Genomic DNA, 20,842 nt, shown 5'->3' on the forward strand with positions numbered 1-20,842 from the left:
CCTACATTTGTAAGTTGCACTTTCGTAACAGAGATTGCACTACAGTACTTGTATGAGGTGAATTGAAAAGTACTATTTCTTTTGTTATTTTTACAGTGCAAATATTTGTAATAAAAATAATTACACTTTTTATATATATGTGAAAATGTAAAAAAAAATCCAGAATATTTAATAAAATTCAATTGGTATGCTGTTGTTTAACAGTGCAATTAAAACTGATTGTGATAAACAATTTTAATCACGATTAATTTTTGAGTTAATCGCGTGAATTAACTGCAATTAATCGACAGCCCTAATATATATATTAATCTGAGCGCCATTTTTGTATCACTTGAAGGTCCACTGAGTAGTTCTGTGGTGCCTGATTGAGGATGCTGATTGAGAAGTAGTAGTTGAACTCACTGAATACAAACAGGTTGCCGGACAAGAGCCAGAGATGCTGATACACCTTAGTGACATAGCTGAGATTAATGTGATTGGTTACATCCACTGCTGGACAAAAGGACTTGGTAAATGATGTGTTAAAATTTATTGAAATCTAGTGCTGTCACTTCACTCATTCTGACTGCTGACCCTCTAGCTCCCTCTTATCAGACACAGAGCACAACTTCAATTTAGAATGGGATACAAGGAAACTATTCCACCAAGTAGTAATCACTGTACATCTTAACAACAGAAGCTAGGAGTTTCAGAGGCTCTTATGTTCCCAACTCCCATAGAGTCAAACTCCCATCATTCAGAGTTAATCAGAAACAGCAGTACAAAGATCCCACTAGTCTAACAACTATGTATCTGCCACTGTATGTCACTGGAGGAGAAACCATTTAGCTGGCCTTGAAGATTGGGATATATATTGTAGTAAATGCTAGCAAGAAGTTCAATGACAGATGAAATAGAGGGTGCAAGAAGCTAATTTTGGCATTGGTTTTTAATCTAGAAACCAAACCCAGAGAAGAACCACCACCTGATACAGGTCCAACATGACTTTTAAGTGCGACCATATAAGCCAAATCTTATTTCAGGATTAAAAAAACAATTATACATTTTTTTACCCTCTGATTCCATTAGTTTTCCTTTTCATTCAGCAGCCCAAATTTTGGGTGTGTATATATATTCCAAATGTATCAGAGTTGTATTTATTCAAGAGAAGTAATAGTTAGATGAGTGGGGGAGGGAGGTATTCAAATGTCTGAATTCCTATTCAAATCTATATTGCCTAGTTTCATTGCCTGAATCAAATTGGATCTGAAATTCAGTTTGGTGCTATTGATTTCCAAACTAGCAGGTGACTTGCTACCTATACTAGAACATCAGCAAAGCCTTGATTGTCAACTGAAGAGATTATGCATAACAGACAGCTCCTATTCAGCTCCCAGCTTGAATCAAAAAGAAACTCCCCTATCAAACTGTCTTAGTTAATTTAATGTTTCTCTAGTTTCAAGAGAGTGGACTCTTGTTTATTGTTAATTTCCTATTGACTCTATAAAGTAAAGAGATGCTGTACTTCAGCGTTAGGGTAGACAAAGATGACTGCCACGATATATATTAGTTAGAAAGTACTTTTGATTTATATACTGTAAATCTGTACAAGCCTGAGCCACAACCCACTGAAGTAGTTACCATTGCCTTCATTTGCCTCTGGATACAGCTATGTCAAAAGCAGAAACAAAGAATTCTCCATAGGGGGCATTAAAAAAGATTTTTGACCAGTGTTGTTAGATCGTAGAAATAACCACATGGAAAACTCTAAAGAGAGTAATAAAGGAAATATTATGCACCACCAAATTAATAACTAAAATTACATGAGATCAGCCTACAATTATGTAAGTTTCTATGGAAACCATGTTTGGTAGGTACCCTATCTGATTCACTCTCCATACTTTCCGCTTCCTGACTTTACTGCACAATAGAATACATGTTCCCTGAATTACTCTTTGAATGGCTTGAACTAAAAAGACGTATACATATTTATATGTTTAAAATGTAAAATTATACCACATTATACAAAAGAAAGAAGCATTCAGAACAAAAGGAATGGCATTACACACATTAAAATCTTGCCAGTCTATCAAATTGAAATGGTACAGGGTTAACACAAGAACTAACAGAGTTTCTGTACTAAATTTACAAGCTGCTACATTGTGTAGCTATTGAAGTCATTGGAACTACTGATGTGAGCAAGTTCACATCAAAATTAATAAGTGTTGCACAATCTAGCCCTAAGTTTCTAATACACTAATTATGTGCATGTTCCAGCAATTCCTATTAAGACAAAACTCCCATTGAAATCAGTGGGAGTTTTGTGTGCATATAGTCCAGACTGTAAATTCTTTGGGGCAGTGACGGACTTCCTTTGTCTCTGTACAGGTTTTAGTACAAAGGGCCCGAAATCTTCATTGTGTGTTTGAGTGCTATCAGAATAAAATAAATGGTAGGATCACCCAGTATTTTTTCAAGGAGAGATCATAGAGAAGTTAATGAAAGAATGTTGGTATTATTCCTTGATGAGGCCACAATACAATGGACTATATGTCTACTAAGAAAATATACACCCCATTCTAGTTGTGAACTATATTACTGTTTAGCATTATAGTTTCTCTGGAAACCTCATATTAGCAGTATACATGTTTGTCCGTGAGATATATTAATCTTGCTGAGGTAGATTATGAGGAAATGGACGTGCATATTGTGAATGGTTCCATGTTAGGACTGAAAGGGAGTTTATTGTGGAAGTGCATAATTGTTGTTTTTTCTTCATTGCACTAAAAATATACTTAAGCAACCCACACTCTATTCCCCCCCCCCCCCCCCCGGAAATATCAGTAGACCTAGTCTGCAGGTTCAATGCAATATATGGTCATGGCTTTATATTTTGTTCTTTTTATTTTTTCTACAAAGCAATTTAATCAAAGAGAAGCAATTTATGAAATTTCCACATGTTAAATCTCTTTTATTCACAGGGAATGTATAACTTCAAATTATGTAATGAATTTGGCAAACTGACCTGTAACATTTAATAGCAAAATGAATTGTTATCCTAAAATAAAATACATTTGATGCAATATTGTAAATTAAGACCAGATTACACATGATCTGTTTTTTAAATGTAATTCAAATCTTAAAATATATACAGCCAACAAATGTGAAGTTATCCAGTGCACATTAAAGTGCACATTTGCAGGACTTGTGTAAAAGTTTCTGGCTATAACTTTGTGGGTTCCATCCAGGACCTCAAAATACAAATAAAAACTGGCATCTGGCAGTAAAATGACTGGAAATGTCAGAGCTAAATCATGCCTAACTTTCAAACTGTTCAGCTTTGTTACAAGAGTGTTCATTTTAATGCAACATTCTAAAAATGCAGAATGAGGGGACAGGAGTAGGGGGACTAGAGAAACTAAAGCACAAGGAAAACATCAGGACTCTAATGATACCATTAATCATTATATTAAAATAGCTTGCCTCCAGTCAACAGTACTTATTCTTTCAAGCTGTCCCTTCTTAAGGGGCTCTTCATCCAGTGTCCAGATCAGTAACTTGAGTTCAAGAAACTGTGGCCCTTTGCATATTAATAATAATTAAATAGAAGATGCTAACACGCAGAAATGCTAGCTAACTCCTGAACTCTTAGTGAGACCTGCATGAAATTACAATTAACCTAGCTACTAATGTGACCTTGTTATAGTCGAACCCTAAACCACACAATTGACTGAATTTTGTTCAGACACTATTTCTTTAACAGGATTCTCTAAGCAGAATGTTGATTCATAACCTGTACTTGATTTCTGCATTGATTAAAGGACCAATTTATTATCACTGGTCCAGTAACAATGTTTAAGTTGAATGACATATGAACAAATGTAGAGATGATAAAATATCTGGGCAAATATCTGACTTCAGGTAGACAGGCTAGATCTTTATCTGGTGTAAACTGGTGTGGCTCTATTGACTTCAGTGGAACTATGCTTAAGCCAGTTGAGGATCTGGCTCACACATTCTTTCCCATCATTTTGCCTAATGAGCAGTAATTCACAGTCCTTTATGGGTAAAATTTTCATTAAATTTCATGTCTCTGCCTGTGAAGGACTCCAGAATTGGCACGATGTAAGACAGTAAAATAGCACATTGATTACAACCAATGAACATGTAAAAATGTACCATTATCAACCTTCCAGGCATACTGCAAAGGCTCCTCGTTCTCCCTCAGAAGTGACAAAGGAAGACCCACAACAGAATGCCCCATAGCCCAGTAGGTAGGGCACTCATTTGAGAGATGGCACATCCCTTCTACACCTCAGGTGGAGGGCAGAGTTGAACTGACAGACCCCCACATCGCGCATGAGTTCCCTAACCCCTGGGCTAAAAGTGATTATCAGGCAGCTCCTCCTCCCTTCCCCAAAGTGGATAGGCACCTAACTCCAAGAGGGTTTGCAGCTGAGAATACCAAGCAGAGGGAGGAGCCTGCCTGTACTTAGGCACCAATCTCCTTGAGGGGCAGAGGTTCAGAACACACCCCTCCACTGGGCATCTCCCATTGCTTAGCTTAGGCAGGGAGTTGCCTAGCATGCTAGCATTTGTGAACCCCTTTCTGAGGCATCTATCTCTCCCAATTTATTGTATAGGAAGCCTTGCTACTGAACTCAGGCTTTGTGAATCCCAATAGTTTTTTAAGTCCCTCAAAGCTAGGCTGAGCATCACCATGCCTAAGTTCCTTTGTAAATCTAGTCCTTAGTGTCCAACCCAGTAGTCTCTTTGGATGCAAAACTCTCAAAAGAGTAGGTTGCAGGATTGGGCCCTTAACACTGAGTGCAATATGTGACAAAATAGTAATGTATGGTCAATTATGAGATATCGGATAAGACATGCTTTTTGGCTCTGGATAATCATCTAGGCCCAGATCCTCAAAGGCATGTAGACACTGCACTCCCATTTAAATCAACACCGAAATACCTTTAAGAATCTGGGCCTAGATGATTATCCAGAGCCGAAAAGCATGTCTTATCCTATGACTCATAATTGACCATACTTATATCCTAGTGTCACACCACGTTTGTCTAGATCTTCAGCTGGGGGTAAACCTGGGTGTCTTTGTCTCCAGTAGAAATACACTGATTTACTCCAGCTAAGAATCTTGCCTAAGGATTTTTATTTGCAGTTGTTTTTGTTTTTTGTTGGACCTCTTTTTAAAGAAGAAAAAACCACAACACGTCTGGTGTGCTGTATTATGCAGCTCAGTATTTGGACGCATCCTGATGATCTGATGTTAAGGGACTGGGAATCTTATTGACATTAATGAGCTCTGGGTCAGACCTGAGTTACTGGACCTCTTCTATGGCAAAGTTTGTGCAAGCTTCTTATAGTCCTAAGCATAAAACATTGACTCCTCTGACAGTCTGCTGCCAAAGCAACCTTCTCATTATATGCTCATAGCTCTTTATGATTACTAGTGCTGAAAAACAATGAAATGTTTTATTGATTCGGTGCTGTGGATGGGGGGTGACTCTGACTGTCCATAGCGCTTGTTGAATAAGTCACTGGTGAATATTTCATTTGCTAAATGAGTGCTAGCCTTCAGTGGATAAATGATTCACAACAAACTCTGTAAGTACTATAATTTATGCTATATTCTCTCAATCTATCACAGAACATTCTATCTGATAAGGACACTTATTTTAGTAAAAATATTTTTTGTTTCATGTAATGCTGTTCTTGGGAGGACAATTCATGTGCCTAAAGAAACTTACTGGAGAGTTTGTACTGCCTTTGAAGTAAGAAAGTCTCTTGAATAAAGAGAAATCCTTAGATGTACTGCCACATACATTCAAATTTGCTTAACCAGTAGTTTGTTCTGTATCTGCCAACCACTCCTCCTCCACATGCACAGACAGACTGTCAAGGAATGGAATATAGCAGGGGTTCTGTTCCTAATGTAGCTCAGAGTTCTACTGAAATTCTATTCAGAGTGATTGTTTCACCACAACATACACAAGGCACTAGGCATCTTTAGAAATATGTCCCTGAAGAAAACATTTATATTACAGAGAGTAGTCTGAAAAGTAGCTCCCTACAAATGCTCTTGTGAGGTTCTATGTCTATTCTTATTGACTGTTTGATCAAATATAACCAAAAGATGACTTTTCTAACTACTTGCCCTGCAAGTTCAGCCTGGGATCTGATGCATAACCACAGACATTAACGGATAGTTTTGCTCATGATGAATGAGGCAGAATACAATTCATATAAATTGTCTATAGTCAGTGGCGTGGGAACACTTTGGATAGTGGGGGTGCTGAAAGCCAGCCCCCTTACCCCTGTCTGTTCTCCCCCTCTCCACCAACCCCCCTGCCCCCAGCTGAGACCTGGGGGCTGCTAGCAGTAGTAAAAACTTGATTGTTCCTAAAGTCAGCAAATACGACAGATACACATAGGCAGCAGACTTGAGTAAGAAGGTGCTCTTTTTATATATTTAGTGTTTGATCCTAACTTTGAAGTGTAATTCTACTTTGAAAAAACAACCTTACGGTTGTCATTGTGAGGTTCAGTATTTCTTGCCTCTCAGACTTTGATTTCAGATGTTCTTTTAGGATAGATTGTGCCTTTTGGACACAGTCCAGAGTAAGGATGGTGCAGTGCTGTACCATCCCCATGGGAGGTATTGGGACCCGTGAGAAAGAATGCCTCCCCAAAGTCCTTGGCATGTAGTGGGAGCAAGCCCACATCTGTGATCTTTAGGAGTGCAGCATGCTCCATTGTGTAGTAGTCCTGCTCCACTCACCAGAGTGGGGAAGGAAGGTCCATGGCCTTACTCCTTCACAGCTCCCTTTGAGGCACTGTGCACCCCTGGGGTACTAGGGAATAAGCAGTCTCTGCACTTCCCAGAGTCCCTGATTCAAATAGCGCCGGGCCTTTAGTGGGCTGCGTGCAGTGGGTGAGGGGAGGAGTGGTGTGTGTGGCAGGGAAGCTCCTCATGCCTCCCCAGTCACTCACATTGCACACATGTAAGAGGCAAGAGTATGCCTAGCCCTCTCTATATGAAACTAACTGCAAGCCCTGCACACCTCAAACTAGGTTCTGAAAGTGAAGCTGGCTACCTAATTTATCTCACAGAATAGGCTGTAGTAAATGCTCTGAAGGAAAATTATACCCTCAGTGATGCTTTGGAAACACTGATTTTTGACAGGTTTGCATTGATAAAACTGTTTGGAACTTAGTAAACAGGTCTTCAATGACTCCAGCTCACTCCTCCTTACATGTGTAGATTCTGCAGAGCTATCAGGAGTAAAACACAGAAAACACTTACTTTTAGAGAATACGAAAATATATATGATTGTTATAGAATCATAGATTTCAAGGCCAGAAGGGACCATCGTGATCATGTAGTCTGACCTCCTGTATCCCCACAGGCCATAGAACTTCCCCAAAATAATTTCTAGAGTATATCTTTTAGAAAAAAATCCAGTCTTGATTTAAAAATTCTCAGTGATGGAGAATCCACCATCACCCTTAGCAAATTGTCTCAATAGTCAATTACTCACTGTCATAAATTTACTCTTTATTTCCAGACTGAATTTATCTAGCTTCAATTTCCAGACGTTGGATCGTGTTTTACCTTTCTCTGCTAGACTGAAGAGCCCATCATTAAATATTTGTTCCCTGTGTAGATACTTATAGACTGTAATCAAGTCATCCCTTAACCTTCTCTCTATTAAAGTAAATAGATTGACCTCTTTGAATCTATCCTATAAGGCATGTTTTCTCCTCCTTTAATCATTTCCTTGGCTCTTCTCTGAACCCTCTTTACTTTATTAACTGTCTTTTTGAATTGTGGACACCAGAATGGGATGTGGTATTCCAGCAGTGGTTGCTCCAGTGCCAAATATAGAGGTAAAATAACCACTCTGTTCTTAGTTGAGATTCTCCTGTATGTATCCCAGGATCCTGTTAGCTCTTTTGGCTGCAACATCCTACTGGGAGCTTATGTTATGCTGATTATACACCATGACCTAAAAGTCTTTTTTCAGGGTCACTACTTCCCAATATAGATTCCCCCATACTGTAAGTATGGCCTACATTCTTGGTTCCTAGATGTACATATTTACATTTAGCTGTATTAAAAGGCCTTGTTTGCTCATGCCCAGTTTATCAAGTGATCCAGATCACTCTGAATCAGTGACTTGTCCCTTCATTATTCATCACTCCCCCAATTTTTGTATCTTATGCAAACTTTGTCAGTGATGATTTTATGTTTTATTTCAGATCATTGATAAAAATGTTAAATAGCATATGACCAAGAACCTATCCCTCTGGGACCCCACTGGAGAAACGCCCACTCAATGAAAATCCCCAATTTACACTTACATTTTGAGACCTATTAATTAGCCAGTTTTTAATCCATATAATGTGTTTCATGTTAATTGTATATCCTTCTAGTTTTAAAATCAAAATGTCTTGTGGTACCAGTCAAATGCCTTAAAGAAGTCTAAGTGTATATGTCAATACTATTACCTCTATCAACCACATTTGTTACTTTATAAAAAAAAAATCAAGTTAGTTTGACAAGATCTATTTTCCAGAAACTCATGCTGATTTGCATTAATTAGGTTCTTTTCCTTTAATTCTTTGTATTAATTGAATCCTGTATCAGCTGCTCTATTATTTTGCCTGGGCCTGATGTCAGGCTGACAGGCCAATAAGTACCCAAGACATCTGTTTACCCTCTTTTAAGAAATTGGCACAATAGTTGATTTCTTTCAGTCATCTGGAACTTCTCCAGTGCTCCAATGCATATTGAAAATCAATATTAATGGTTTGATGAGCTCGTCAACATGCATCCAAGAGTTTTGAAAGAGCTGGCTATTTGGTCCTGCTGATTTTAAAAAGGTCTAATTTCAGCCTTCACTTCCCCTCTAAAGGAGGTTAGTTTTTTAAACACTATGCCCTTCTTCCTTGATGGTGGGGTGTTCAAAGGAACACATCTGTTAAGAACAAAGGGAATTGATCTGTACTTCGGTTGAAATTCACTTGCGTAAGAGACAAGCACAAGACCTATGTACTCCTTCAGTCCCACTGAAAATCTTAAATGGGAGTTAGGCTGGGCTCAGCCTGAGAGACAGCATGAATGGAAACAATCAGCACCCAGTATAGGTCTGAAGGAAGTTGCATCCCTTTGGGAGCAAGGGTGAGATGGGAAGGAATTGTACTTTTCTGAGCTCCAATTATGTCTGGAGGCTCCCCCTTGAATGGTGCAGTCCTGGGAAGGAGTCATTGCATGCCTCCCTTTATTCAGGGCTTTAAGCAAAGGTCTAGACATATGTTGGAAGAGTACTAGGGCAAAACACACAATGTCCAATAAGTAACTGGAATGTGTTGGGCACAACTTCTTTTGTCATTACGTGGAGGAAGAAACCAGGGGGTAGTAATATTTGACTTGATTCTGACTAACAGGGAGGAATTGGTTGTGAAGCTGAAGGTGGAAGCAGGGCTGGATTAACTTTTTGTGGGCCCGGCGCCAAACATATTTGTGGACCCCCATTGGGAAAATAGGGCATGTGATGGGGGGCGGTCCGCAGAGCGAGGGGCTAGTTGTGGGCAATGAGGTGCAGTGGGAGTGGCGCCACTCAGCCCAGCACAAAGACACTGTACACAAACCCACAACTGCTAGATGCACAATGGCCTGCCCAGCCCTGTGCTGCCAGCACGCCCCTTCAACATTGTCCCCTGCCCAGTGCCCTGCCCTTATGCACTCACCCAGAGACTTCCCCCACACATCCCTATGCCCAATGCCCCCCAGACCCGCGATGCCCAGCACCCATGCACACTTGTAAGAGGCAAGAGTATGCCTAGCCCCCTGTATGTGAAACTAACTGCAGGGGCAATTGGAGTTTGCAGGGGGGACCAAGTGAAAGTGCTTGGAGCTCAGCGCGGGGCGGGGGGTGTGGATTCTGGGTGCAGGGGAGGTGGGGTTCATTTGGGTAGGGATCCAGGTGTAGGTGGTTGGGGCTCAGTGGGGAGGGTGTCTGGGGGGGCTCATTGGGGCGGTACAGTGCAGGGAAGGTGGAGCTTGTCAGCGTGACGGTTTGATGGGCCTGCTTAAAAGGGGAGCCCCAGCTGCTGCCAAGGGGATCCACATGCTGGGCCCCTGCTTCCCCATCCCCTTCTTTTCCCCATCCCATGCCCCTTCCCCACCACTCCATCTCCTCCCCATCCCACCCCCTTCTTTCCCCACTGCGTCTTTCCCCCTGCCCCTGCTTCCCCTACCCCCTTCTCTTCCCCATCCCATGCCCCTTCCCCACTGCTCCATCTCCTCCCCAGGCTTGGGGAACAGGGAGAAACCGCCCCCCAGCATGAGCCAGCGGAGCGGACTGAGGCCGGGTTGTTTCACTTCCTGCCCTGGAGTGGAGTGACCTGGCCCCAGCCCACTCCGTTCTGCTCCCCTGGCTCCCAGCCTTGGGACTGGGGAGCAGGGGGGAACCGCCCCCAGCACTCACTGGTGGCACGGCTGGGAGTCGGAGGCATGGAGCAGGCTGGGGCCGGGTCAGTCCTCCACTTACTGCTGCCCAGTGAGTGCAGGGCGCCTAACCCCTGCTGCAGTCCTCGGGGGAAGGACTGGAGTGGGGGCAGGGTGGGGGCGGAGTATGGGTGGGAAGAGGCAGGGCTGGAATAGGCAGGAGTGGGGGCAGCTTTCCTTGCTGGCTGAGCCAGCCAGAGGATTGGGCTGGCCAGGGTCCCTTCTGATTGTGGGCCCAGCGCCATGGTAAATCCAGTACTGAGTAGAAGTCAACTTGGGTGAAATAAGAGATTTCATTGTTCTAAGGAAAGGAAGGAGTGAGAGCAGCAGAATAAGAACAATAGACTTAAAAAAAATAAAAAATAAAAAGTGCAGACTTCAGCAAACTCAGAAATTGGTAAGTAGTGCCCTGTGGGAGAAAAAATCTAATAGGAAAAAGAATTCAGGAGAGTTGGTAGTTTCTCAGACAATATTTAAAGGCACAAAAGCAAACTCTGCTGATGTGAAGGAAAGATGGAAAGAATAGGAAGAGGAAAAGATGGTTGCCTTTATTGACCTGACAATCAAAAAGGAACATTATAAAAAGTTGAAACATGGTCAAATTAATGAGGATGAGTATAAAAGAATAGCTTGGCATGCAGGGATAAAATCAGAAAGGCTAAAGCACAAAAAAAGGCAGTAAGGAGAGGTTCTATAAACGTATTAGGAACAAAAGAAACATGAAGGAAAGAACAGGTTCACTACTTATTGGGGAAGGAGAGCTGATACCAAGAAGACTCAAGTGCTTGATGCTTATATTGCTTCAGTCTAATTAGAAAGGTAAATTATGACCAGCTGCTTAACTCAATTAATATTAACAGGGTGGAAGGAACACAAGCGAAAATAGGGAAATAACAGATTAAAGACTATTTAGATGACTTCTATGTATTCAAGTAATCAGGGCCTGATGAAATTCACTCTAGGCTTAAGGAACTAATTGAAATCTATGAATCTTGAAACCATTCGAGTCATGGTTGAGAACTCATGGAAGGTGGGTAAGATCCCAGAGGGCTAGGGAGGAGCAAACATTCTGAGGAACAAAGGACTCGGGGAATTAGATCAGTCAGTCTAACTTCAATACCTGGAAAGATACTGGAACAGTTTTATTAAAAATCAGTCTGTAAGCACCTAGAGGATAATAGGGTTACAAGGAATAGTCAACATTGGGGGAGATGAGGATATGTTTATATCATTTGCAGATGACGCCACATTGGGTGAAGTTGCAAGCACTTTGGAAGACAGGATTAGAATTCAAAATGACCTTGATAAATTGGAGAAATGGTCTGAAATCAGCAACATGAAGCTCAATAAAGACAAGTGCAAAGTATTATAGTTTCGAGGGGAAAATCAAATGCACAACAAAATGGAGAATAAAGGGTTAGACAGTAGTACTGGGAGTTGTAGTAGACCACAAATGGCGTATGAACCAAAAATGTGATGCAGTTTTGAAAAAGGCTAATGTCAGTATGGGGTGTATTAACAGGAGTGCCGTATGCAGGAGCTAATTGTTCTTCTCTATTCAGCACTGGTGAGACCTTGCCTGGCATACTATGTCCAGGTTTTGGTGCCGCATTCAAAGAAAAACATGGAGAAATGAGAGTTCAGCAGAGAGCAACACAAAATGATAAATGTTTGGAAAACATAACCTATGAGGAAGCTAAAAAAGCCTGGGCATGTTTAGTCTCGAGGAAAGAAGACAGAGTGGACCTAACAAGTCTTCAAATATACTAAGAGCTGTTATAAAGAGGATGTGATGGATTGTTTTACAGGTCTATTGAAGGTAGGCCAAAGAATAATTGGTTTAATCTGCAGCAAAGGAGATTTAGTTTAGATATTGGGGGGACCTTTCTAACTGTAAGGCTACTTAAGTACTGGAATAGATTACCAAAAAAGATTGTGGAATCCCTGTCATTAGGTTTTTAAGAACAGGATAGACAAATATCTGTGAGGGATGATCTAGGTTTACATAGTCCTGCCTCACTGCAGAGGGCTGAAGTTGGATGACCTCTTGAGCTCCCTTCCAGCCCTATACACAGGTGCTGGAACTCCGGGGGGGGGGCCGCCACACCCCCTGGTTTGAAGTGGTTTCCATTATATACAGGTTTATAGGTTTGGTTCAATGGCTCTCAGCACCCCCACCATAAAAATTGTTCCATCTCCCCTGGCCCTTCATTCCTATGATTTTATTAATTGAACTCCTAAATGTATTGAGCATAACATATGGTTTCAAACTCACATTTTTCTCAACCAGTAAATTAATATATCAATACTTATAAATCAGTTATGAAGCAAAAGTTTGACTTCCCAGAAATTGTAATGGTTATGAGGGTATCAATTGAAGCTATTTTGTTATTTCATCTTCAGAGTAAAGTAAGACAAAACCTCAAACCATATTTACCATAAATTACTATATCTTGTTTGGATTTACTTATCCTCCTGCATCTTCTAAATAAGCATGGCTTCTAATACACTGCATTATAAAGACAAGTGGCCTGACTTTCAGAAGTGCTGAACATCCACAATTCCCACTGAAGTAAATGGGAACTACAAGTGTTTAGTACCTATAAATCTTCAGGTATGAAGGGCTGTATTGTAATTAATCCTGTAATTCATTTAAGGGGGAGCTATTTGGTTCATTCTTCCTGTTTCATCCAAGGGAGTGATGGGGAGTAATCTGTGCCTGCAGAAGGGTTCTGTGTTGGCTCTGGTACATGGCCCAGTCCATTTGGGGACAGAGCCACTCTTGCCACTGCCTGTTTCTGTGTCAGATGTAAAATGGCAGCCTGGTAGCAGCTTCTCTTTTCTGCCTTTGCACACTCCCCAACAATGGGTTTGGCCCACAATGGGACATTTTTACTCCCCTCTGTTGCTTTGCAGCAGGGCCTCTGTTTAAGCCATAAATAAGAGCAGCTACTAAAGAAAGACACTGACCCTAATTCACCAAGGATATAACATAACTGAAGACCTTACCCTGGAGATGAGTTTGGCATGCTGTCTATGGTGTGTTCGAATATTTCAGTAGTCATTACAGTGCTGCTCTACACTGTACATTCATATATGAATGGCTACCCCCAAATATATAAATCTCAATACTGTATGTTCAAATAAATAATATAAACAATTTCCTGGTCAACACAAGACTCATTTTAGGCAAATGATGTCAACAAATACTACAAGTTACTGCCAAAGTGATTCATTTAGCAATTGTTGTTGGGTGTTTTTTAATTTTTATTTAGCTTATTTTTCTGTCTAGCAGGGTCAACACTAGGTCAGCATATAATCTATGAGTCTGTATCTGAAACTGTTGAAACCAGGCACAATTACTGTAGGTCAACTTGCCATTTTCTACATGTTTTACTTTTGGTACCAAAATGCCTGGACCCGAACACAATGTTCCATTTCAAATGGAGCTCATATACTTGTCCAAGCAGGGACACTGCAAGCTCTCGGGGAAACTGCTTTATTTCCAGAAAGAGCATGCTTCACTGTGAAGTGGATGCATACTTTGTAATTTGTCTAGCACTTTAGTGAAATGTTGGACAGTAACAAATATTAAAGCACAGCTTGCTCCAGAGTCTTTTATATTGTACTTTAACTGTGGCTGAAGATGCAATATGGGCTATCCCGGTATTACAGTGACAGCATTAGGTACAGGCCCTACCAAATTCATGGTCCATTCTGGTCAATTTCATGGCCGGAGGGTTTTAAAATTGGTCAGTTTCATGATTTCAGATGTTTATATCTGAAATTTCACAGTGTTGTAACTGGGGAGGGTCTTGATCCAAAATGGGATCATAGAGGGGTTGCAATTGAAAAGTTGTTGTGTGGGGAGATCACAAGATTGTCACCCTCGCTTTTGTGCTCTCTGAGCTGCCTTAAGTTTCAGGAGATTCTGGGAGGTGGAGGTGGGTATGATCTCCCCCATGCTACTAGGAGTGCCCCAGCCGGGGGCTGCTAGTCCAGGCCAGTGACAGATTAAGGCAGGGGCCCCATGCCAATCTGGGAGCCCCCTTGAAATATGGGTGCCCCAGCCCCAGAAGAAGCCCTAGGGTGGAAGCCCCAACTGGGTCACCCTGAACCCTGGCAGGACCCCTCGGAGAAGAAGCCCCAAGCCCTGGCTGCAGCTGCGGGGCTGAAGCCTCAAGCCCAGACTGCCCTGAGCCTTGGCTGGGGAGGGGAGGGGAATGGAAGCCCCAAGCCGCTCCGGCAGGGGGAGGACGGAAGCCCCAATACCGGGTTGCCCTAGCTGGGGTTGGGGAAGTCCCGTGGCCAGGCTGCCCATGTTGGAGCAGTAGATGGTGCCTTTAGCTCTGGCTGGAGCAACAGGGAGCAGAAGCCCCCAGCTCTGGCTGGAGCGGGGGAGGCCCCGAGCCCAGTCTGCCTCAGGTGCAGCCACTGGGAGCAGAAGCTCCCACCCCAGCAGGAGCTGCTGGGGGAGGAAGGGGAAGCCAGGAGCTCAGTGCCTAGAGCTGCGGCAGGAACTGCGGGGGTGGGGGGAAGGGACGGATGCCCAGCTCCCAGGCTGCTGCAGTGCACAAGTGAGGGCGTACCACCCTCATTTCTGTGCTGCCTCTGGAGGTGCCTCTGATCTCCTCACCAAGAGCAGTCATGCGGGGGAAGGACCAGCAGCAGGGGAGATCAGATTTCATGGGGAAGGGCTGATTTTTGTTAGGGCCCTAATTATGTACAGTGTGGGTCAAATGGCACAGTCCTTACACAGCCAAAAAAATCCCATGCGAGTTGAATGAGAAGTTTTGGCTTGAATAGGAATTATGGCTGGAAAAGGACTGCGGGATCTGGCCTCATGCAGTTATGTGGCTGTAAGTGAAGGGAGTAAAAATAGAAATATTCCTTGAGCTGCTAGAGAGCACCAATTCTTCTGATTAAAGAACGGACATTAATGGCAGAACTAAAAGAGGCCATGTGTTGTTCTATCCTGACCAGAAGGGTGAAGTGGCTAGCAGAAGAATTAGGTTGGAGAAATAAAGCAGGAGAAAATCAAATCAGTGTCTCCAGAATGACAGGCTGAGCTTCATCAATGCAGGGACACCGCAGGCACCCTGACTAGCACAGTAAGTAATGATAGAACTATAGATGCTCTGCACAGGGTCCTCCCCATTCACTGCTCCTTCTCTACCGCCTCCTAACAGCCTGAGAAATAAGGGTTTGACAGGGAGCTCTGCTGTTGGAAAGGAGTCAGTATACTTAGGTAGGCCCTTGGGTTGTAGTGCTACCTTACTGAAGCTGCTATTCCAACCCATGAGCTGAAATGTTATCACTTTCTCTGCACTCACTTTGATGAGAGTATTGAACCATTTGAGTTGCCAAAGTATTGATACTGTGGACCCTTCCCTGACCTGTCTCACCAGTCTAACGAAGGCTACAGTGGGGAGCATCTTCACAGAGCACAGGGACAAGAAGACCCACTAGGTGCCAGTCCAGCCCCAACCTCTTCCCTTTTATAGCCCCACAGTAGGGCTCAAGTTGTTTGGGGAGCTGTGCAGGGGGCCCAATGTACTTGAGTAACTTTCTCCCTGAGATCAGAAGTAGTGCTCTACATTTTTTTCTACTGATGTGTTTGCACAAGTCTAATTTTCATAAGAATTAGAATAACTCTAGCCCCCTTTTCACCCAACCTCACTACATCAACACTGCCTTGGACCTACCTGTTAATTAAAACCTTGCATGGGAACAACATTATCTCTTAACAAACAATATTCCTACTATATCTGTTTTAATACGATGTGCTTAAATTAGAAAATGTAATGTGTAAGAATAAACATCTGCTACTTACCAGGTGAAGATAAGACACAGCAATGTGGATATTAAAATAAGAACTTGGTTAAACATTGCAGACTGTGTACGTTGAATGGCTCTATGGAGATCATTCTATATTAACAGAAAAAGCAGGTTGGTTATGGGTTTTTTTAAATAATGCATCTGCTGATCCTATACAATAGTTCCATGATATTTTGATAAGATACAACGGCCCAAACGCACTTAAAATTTGCTGAGCACAGTGGGTGGTACAAAGTAGTCTGTTGTTGTTCCCTGATTTCCATGGCTGGGTCATTGACCACCCTGGCATAGTTTAGAGCATCCTGGAGTCTGTGCTAAATTTAATCAGCTGGCCCAGATGGTTCCGTATGCCAGTCAGGAGTAACTGGGGCATAGCAGCACTTTAGACCCCTGATGCAGAGAATACATGTGAGTGGCATAAGAGTTGGCCGTTCAGGGAACTTCCCTTGGTGGAAGTCAGTGATGTGCCAGTTTCCACCAACTGAGGAACTACTGGAAAATATTTCCAAATTTGATATGAAATGGTGATACAGCAAAATGTAGAAGCATTTCCATGATTGAATTGTGAAAGTGATTAATCTCATGACAAATTTGTCCCCTGACCAGAAAGCAACAGCCTTGCTGAAGACAACAGACTCAGAAATGGACATTTTTAAAAAAAAGTTATTCTTGCCTAACTATTTTTGGTCATACTTACAATCATGTTCTCCAAAGCATGTTTGGCAAGCCAGCAATTTAAAAATACTGGAATAAATATGTTTCTTAGTGCAGGCCAGAAAATCTGAGGAGGGGGAAATAAACACAAATACATCTTAACAGCTTTTCTGTCCAAGAAACTACATCCAATTCAGTGTTTATAAAATTGTGTACTCCTGATGTAAAAACTGGTAACTACATTACTCCTTTGTGTATAATATATATGATACCCAAAAGCATGTGACTGAGATAGGTAGTTTACAGTGTAGATAACATTTTACCATGCAAGTTTTCTCTGCTTTTACATCTAACTGGTTTATCTTGCTCATTGCATTGTTGGCTGTGTGACTTTTTTAAATATTTTTTTTCAAGAAGAAAAACATAGTTTGCTAAATTAGCCTCTCCAATAGGGCCTGCTCATCACTCATACAGGTCAACAGAGACTTCAGCAGACCCATAATCCCACCCAGGTATGGACACTGACACTTAATTCAGATACTTACTGTAATGATAAAGGGGACAGCGTTGATTATTTCCAGGAGGAAGGGTATTCGCAAAACTTGTTCCCAGAGGTTTCCCTTTTTAAAACAACAGAACATACCGAACTTCAGAAACAGACTTTCACTGAGTTACACAGTAGAGACCATTCATCCCAAACAATGTACAAATATGCAACATTCTGAAAAGACCAAGTGCCTAATCCTGTGGTAGGCAAGGCTCCCATTGATGTCATTGGGAGTCGTGCCTGAGAAAGGACTGCAGGATTTGGCACTAGTGTTCCTACTGGTGAGTGGGTGGAGAGAAAACAATAGATTAGGTAAATGAGAGAACATAACACTTTTCTGTTTATATCTCAGGGAGGTTAAAATAGGGGCCAGCAGCAGGGGAAAACTCCATGAGACTTCCCTCACAGAACTCTCTCCAGATCACTCTGTCAGGAGTCTGCTATCCCTGTGGAATAGGCAGTGATATTTGGCTCAGTGATTCTTTCAGTACTGAAATTGTTGAACTGTGGATTGAACACTGGGCCAAAGAGAGCAAGAAAGTGTGTGAGTAACTCTGTAGTCTAGTGGTTTGAGCTCTCACCTGGAGGGCAGGAGACCCAGGATCCAGACCTCCTGCTCCAATGACTTTAAAAATGTATTCACAGTGGAACATCTTCAACAGGAGATACTAAGAATATCCCATAGTTCAGTGACTAAGGCCATCACCTGAGAGACAGCAGACTCCAGTTGAAATCTCTTTTCCCTCTCAGGTGGAGAGACAGCTTGGATTTGAGATCTCCCACATCCCAGATGAGAACACTCACTGCTGGGCTAAAGGTTAAGAGGGAGATCCTCTTCTCCACCCCCTCTTTTGTGTAAGATCACCTAGAAGTGCCAATTCTAGCAGGCGAGGTCTGAACCTCTTTACCAGATTGGGCCCTGCAGGTGAGTTAGGCAGAGGAATACCTATCTTCCCCCGGTTTGTGTCTTGCTTTAGGGCTTGGGTGTCTGGATCCCTAATGTGGGACTGTGCTGCATATGCTCAGAGGCAGAAGCAAAGGTCCCTTAGGGAACTTTTATGCCAAAAATGTAGGTGCGGGCGATTTTAAGCACCTACAAGGTTTGGGGGTTGCTGAGCAGTGAATCCCAGTGGGTCCCGATTCTGGGATTTAGGCACCCAAGTCCTCTTGTGAATCCAGCTCCCAGGGACTCTTCACAAAGGTAAAGTTCATGAAGCTCGTACTAGTTAATGTAATACTGCAGCATGTACACTGTGGAATAGATCTTGTCAATATCTCAAGAATTTGAAGTGTAGTAGGATAAATTAAAAATAGACATAAATGATCTGACATTTATTTCAACAAATTAATTAATCCTCATTATTCTATCTTTAGACTCAGTCACTGAATGCTAAATACAAGCTTTGTTGTGCAAAAAGGAAATTCTCTAATCTCTTCTCCCACCCCCCCACCCCACACACACCTTCATCTCCAGAAGCCACTGCTGCTATAGTGCCAGAAGAATTGTATTTTGACAGATGAATGAGACTATAGTTGGATAGTTTTAAATGTTCTGTGTGGTAAATGTACACAGAAGTGATGGAAGAAGGATGATTAAAGGCTGTGGTTGTATTTAACTGTGGGCACAATAAAAAATAAATGAAATTTGAATTTCAATTTTTTAATTCATTATAAACTCACCCACCATGTATTCCTACTGAACAAATATCTTCGCTTATTTTCCTGTCTAGGGGACTTCTCTTTATGCTTCCTAACAAAGGATGATCAGCTGCTACAGATTTCACTGTATTGGTAGTGTGTCCTTTTTTCTCTCTTGTGATGGACAAGTGTATTAAACACAAACGAAGTTCTTTATTTGGGATTCTGGACATGCAGATCCTGCTGCTACCTGGTTCTCAATCTTGTTGGAACAAAGCTTGTGTCCTATCACACAGGATCTGTCTTGGGTCTGGCAGACAGTGTTATGGGGAGCAGATATGTATATTATTGTGAGAGACCTGCCCTAAAGTTAATAGATCAAGTAGGACGGTTAGCCTCCATGCAGATCTCTGATATAAAAATAATCACTTCAGGAAATGTACAACTTCTCATTATCTGATCCTATGGGACTGATTCTCCACTGACCTGTACCATGCGGAACTCATTGCCAGGGGATGTTGTGAGAGCCAAACTATTACTAGTTCAAAAAAGAATTTGATAAGTTCATAGAGGATAGATCCATTAATAGCTATTAACCAAGATGGTCAGGGATGCAACCCCATGCTCTGGGTGCCCCTAAGCCTCTGACTGCCAAAAGGTGGCAGTGGACAACAGGATGGATCAGTTGATGATTGCCCTGATCTGTTCATTTCTTCTGAAGCACCTGGCATTGGCTGTTGTTGGAAGAAAAGATACTGGGCCAAATGAATCGTTGGTCTGACTCAATATGGACATTCTTCTGCATAGTAATTTACTATACTTGTAAAGTGGATATAAATTGCTACCAAAACAGGATGGCATTTTTATACCCACTTTCCAGGGATATAAAGAACTACTTTAGGGAACTGATTCACCATTGCTTTTGTGTACTCATTTAAAAGCAAAGTAGGCGTAGGGATAAAATGCTAGATAAAATAGTTATGTATATAAAGTTTGCACAGGTGTAAACTACACAAGTTCAAGGCCCTAGAAAATCTGGCCCAATAACTTTAGAATGAAAAGTGGCATTGCTTTATAAACAGTATGTTGGCACCAGTTGTTTTTCATTGTACTATTTTTTCCACCAAGAGACTTATATTTATAATGGACAATGCCTAATTTATATAAACAGTACTAGCTGCTTTTTATCAGGTATAATTTAGTAGCCAGTTTTAAGATTATTAAAAATGTTACACTCTTTGAAAAACATTTCTGGCAATCATCACTTGATAAGTATAATAAACTATTACTCTGTGACTCTGATGGATTGACTAGTTATTAAATACCGTTGACTCATAGACTAAAAGCACAAAATGCTCTCATTTCACACAATGAGATATTTAAACTTTTAAAATAAAGCCTTTTCTTGTTTTGTTTGGTGACATTTATTTTACTGTTTTATCAAAACAGCTCAAAATGCAGACTTCTTACAATTCACTGTAATAGCACATAATAAAAATTAAAGGGCAAATTATGTGAGGAAATTCTGACCAAAACATTAGAAAAATATAACTAATGAGAACTTGACATTTTAAGGAAAAAAACAAAGACAAATGTATAATAGTTTGTTCTTGCATTCATCAGCAGATCTCAAAGCATTTTGCAAAGATCCCTAGTTT

The 20,842-nt window shown here is 41.6% G+C and overlaps 1 protein-coding gene across 1 annotated transcript in view; it reads right to left on the minus strand.

Moving 5' to 3' along the window:
• The window catches only part of KCNT2 (potassium sodium-activated channel subfamily T member 2), a 286,825-nt gene that overhangs the window by 166,079 nt on the left and 99,904 nt on the right, over nt 1–20,842 (minus strand). Inside the window, exons 7-9 of the mRNA XM_073358218.2 lie at nt 17,545–17,619; nt 17,043–17,126; nt 16,341–16,435 (exon numbers count right to left, since the gene is read on the minus strand). Coding sequence (XP_073214319.1) covers nt 16,341–16,435; nt 17,043–17,126; nt 17,545–17,619 — 254 coding nt within the window. The remainder of the gene's footprint in view (nt 1–16,340; nt 16,436–17,042; nt 17,127–17,544; nt 17,620–20,842) is intronic.

The sequence above is a fragment of the Lepidochelys kempii genome, chromosome 8, assembly GCF_965140285.1.
Source record: "Lepidochelys kempii isolate rLepKem1 chromosome 8, rLepKem1.hap1, whole genome shotgun sequence".
Lineage (NCBI taxonomy): Eukaryota > Metazoa > Chordata > Testudines > Cheloniidae > Lepidochelys > Lepidochelys kempii.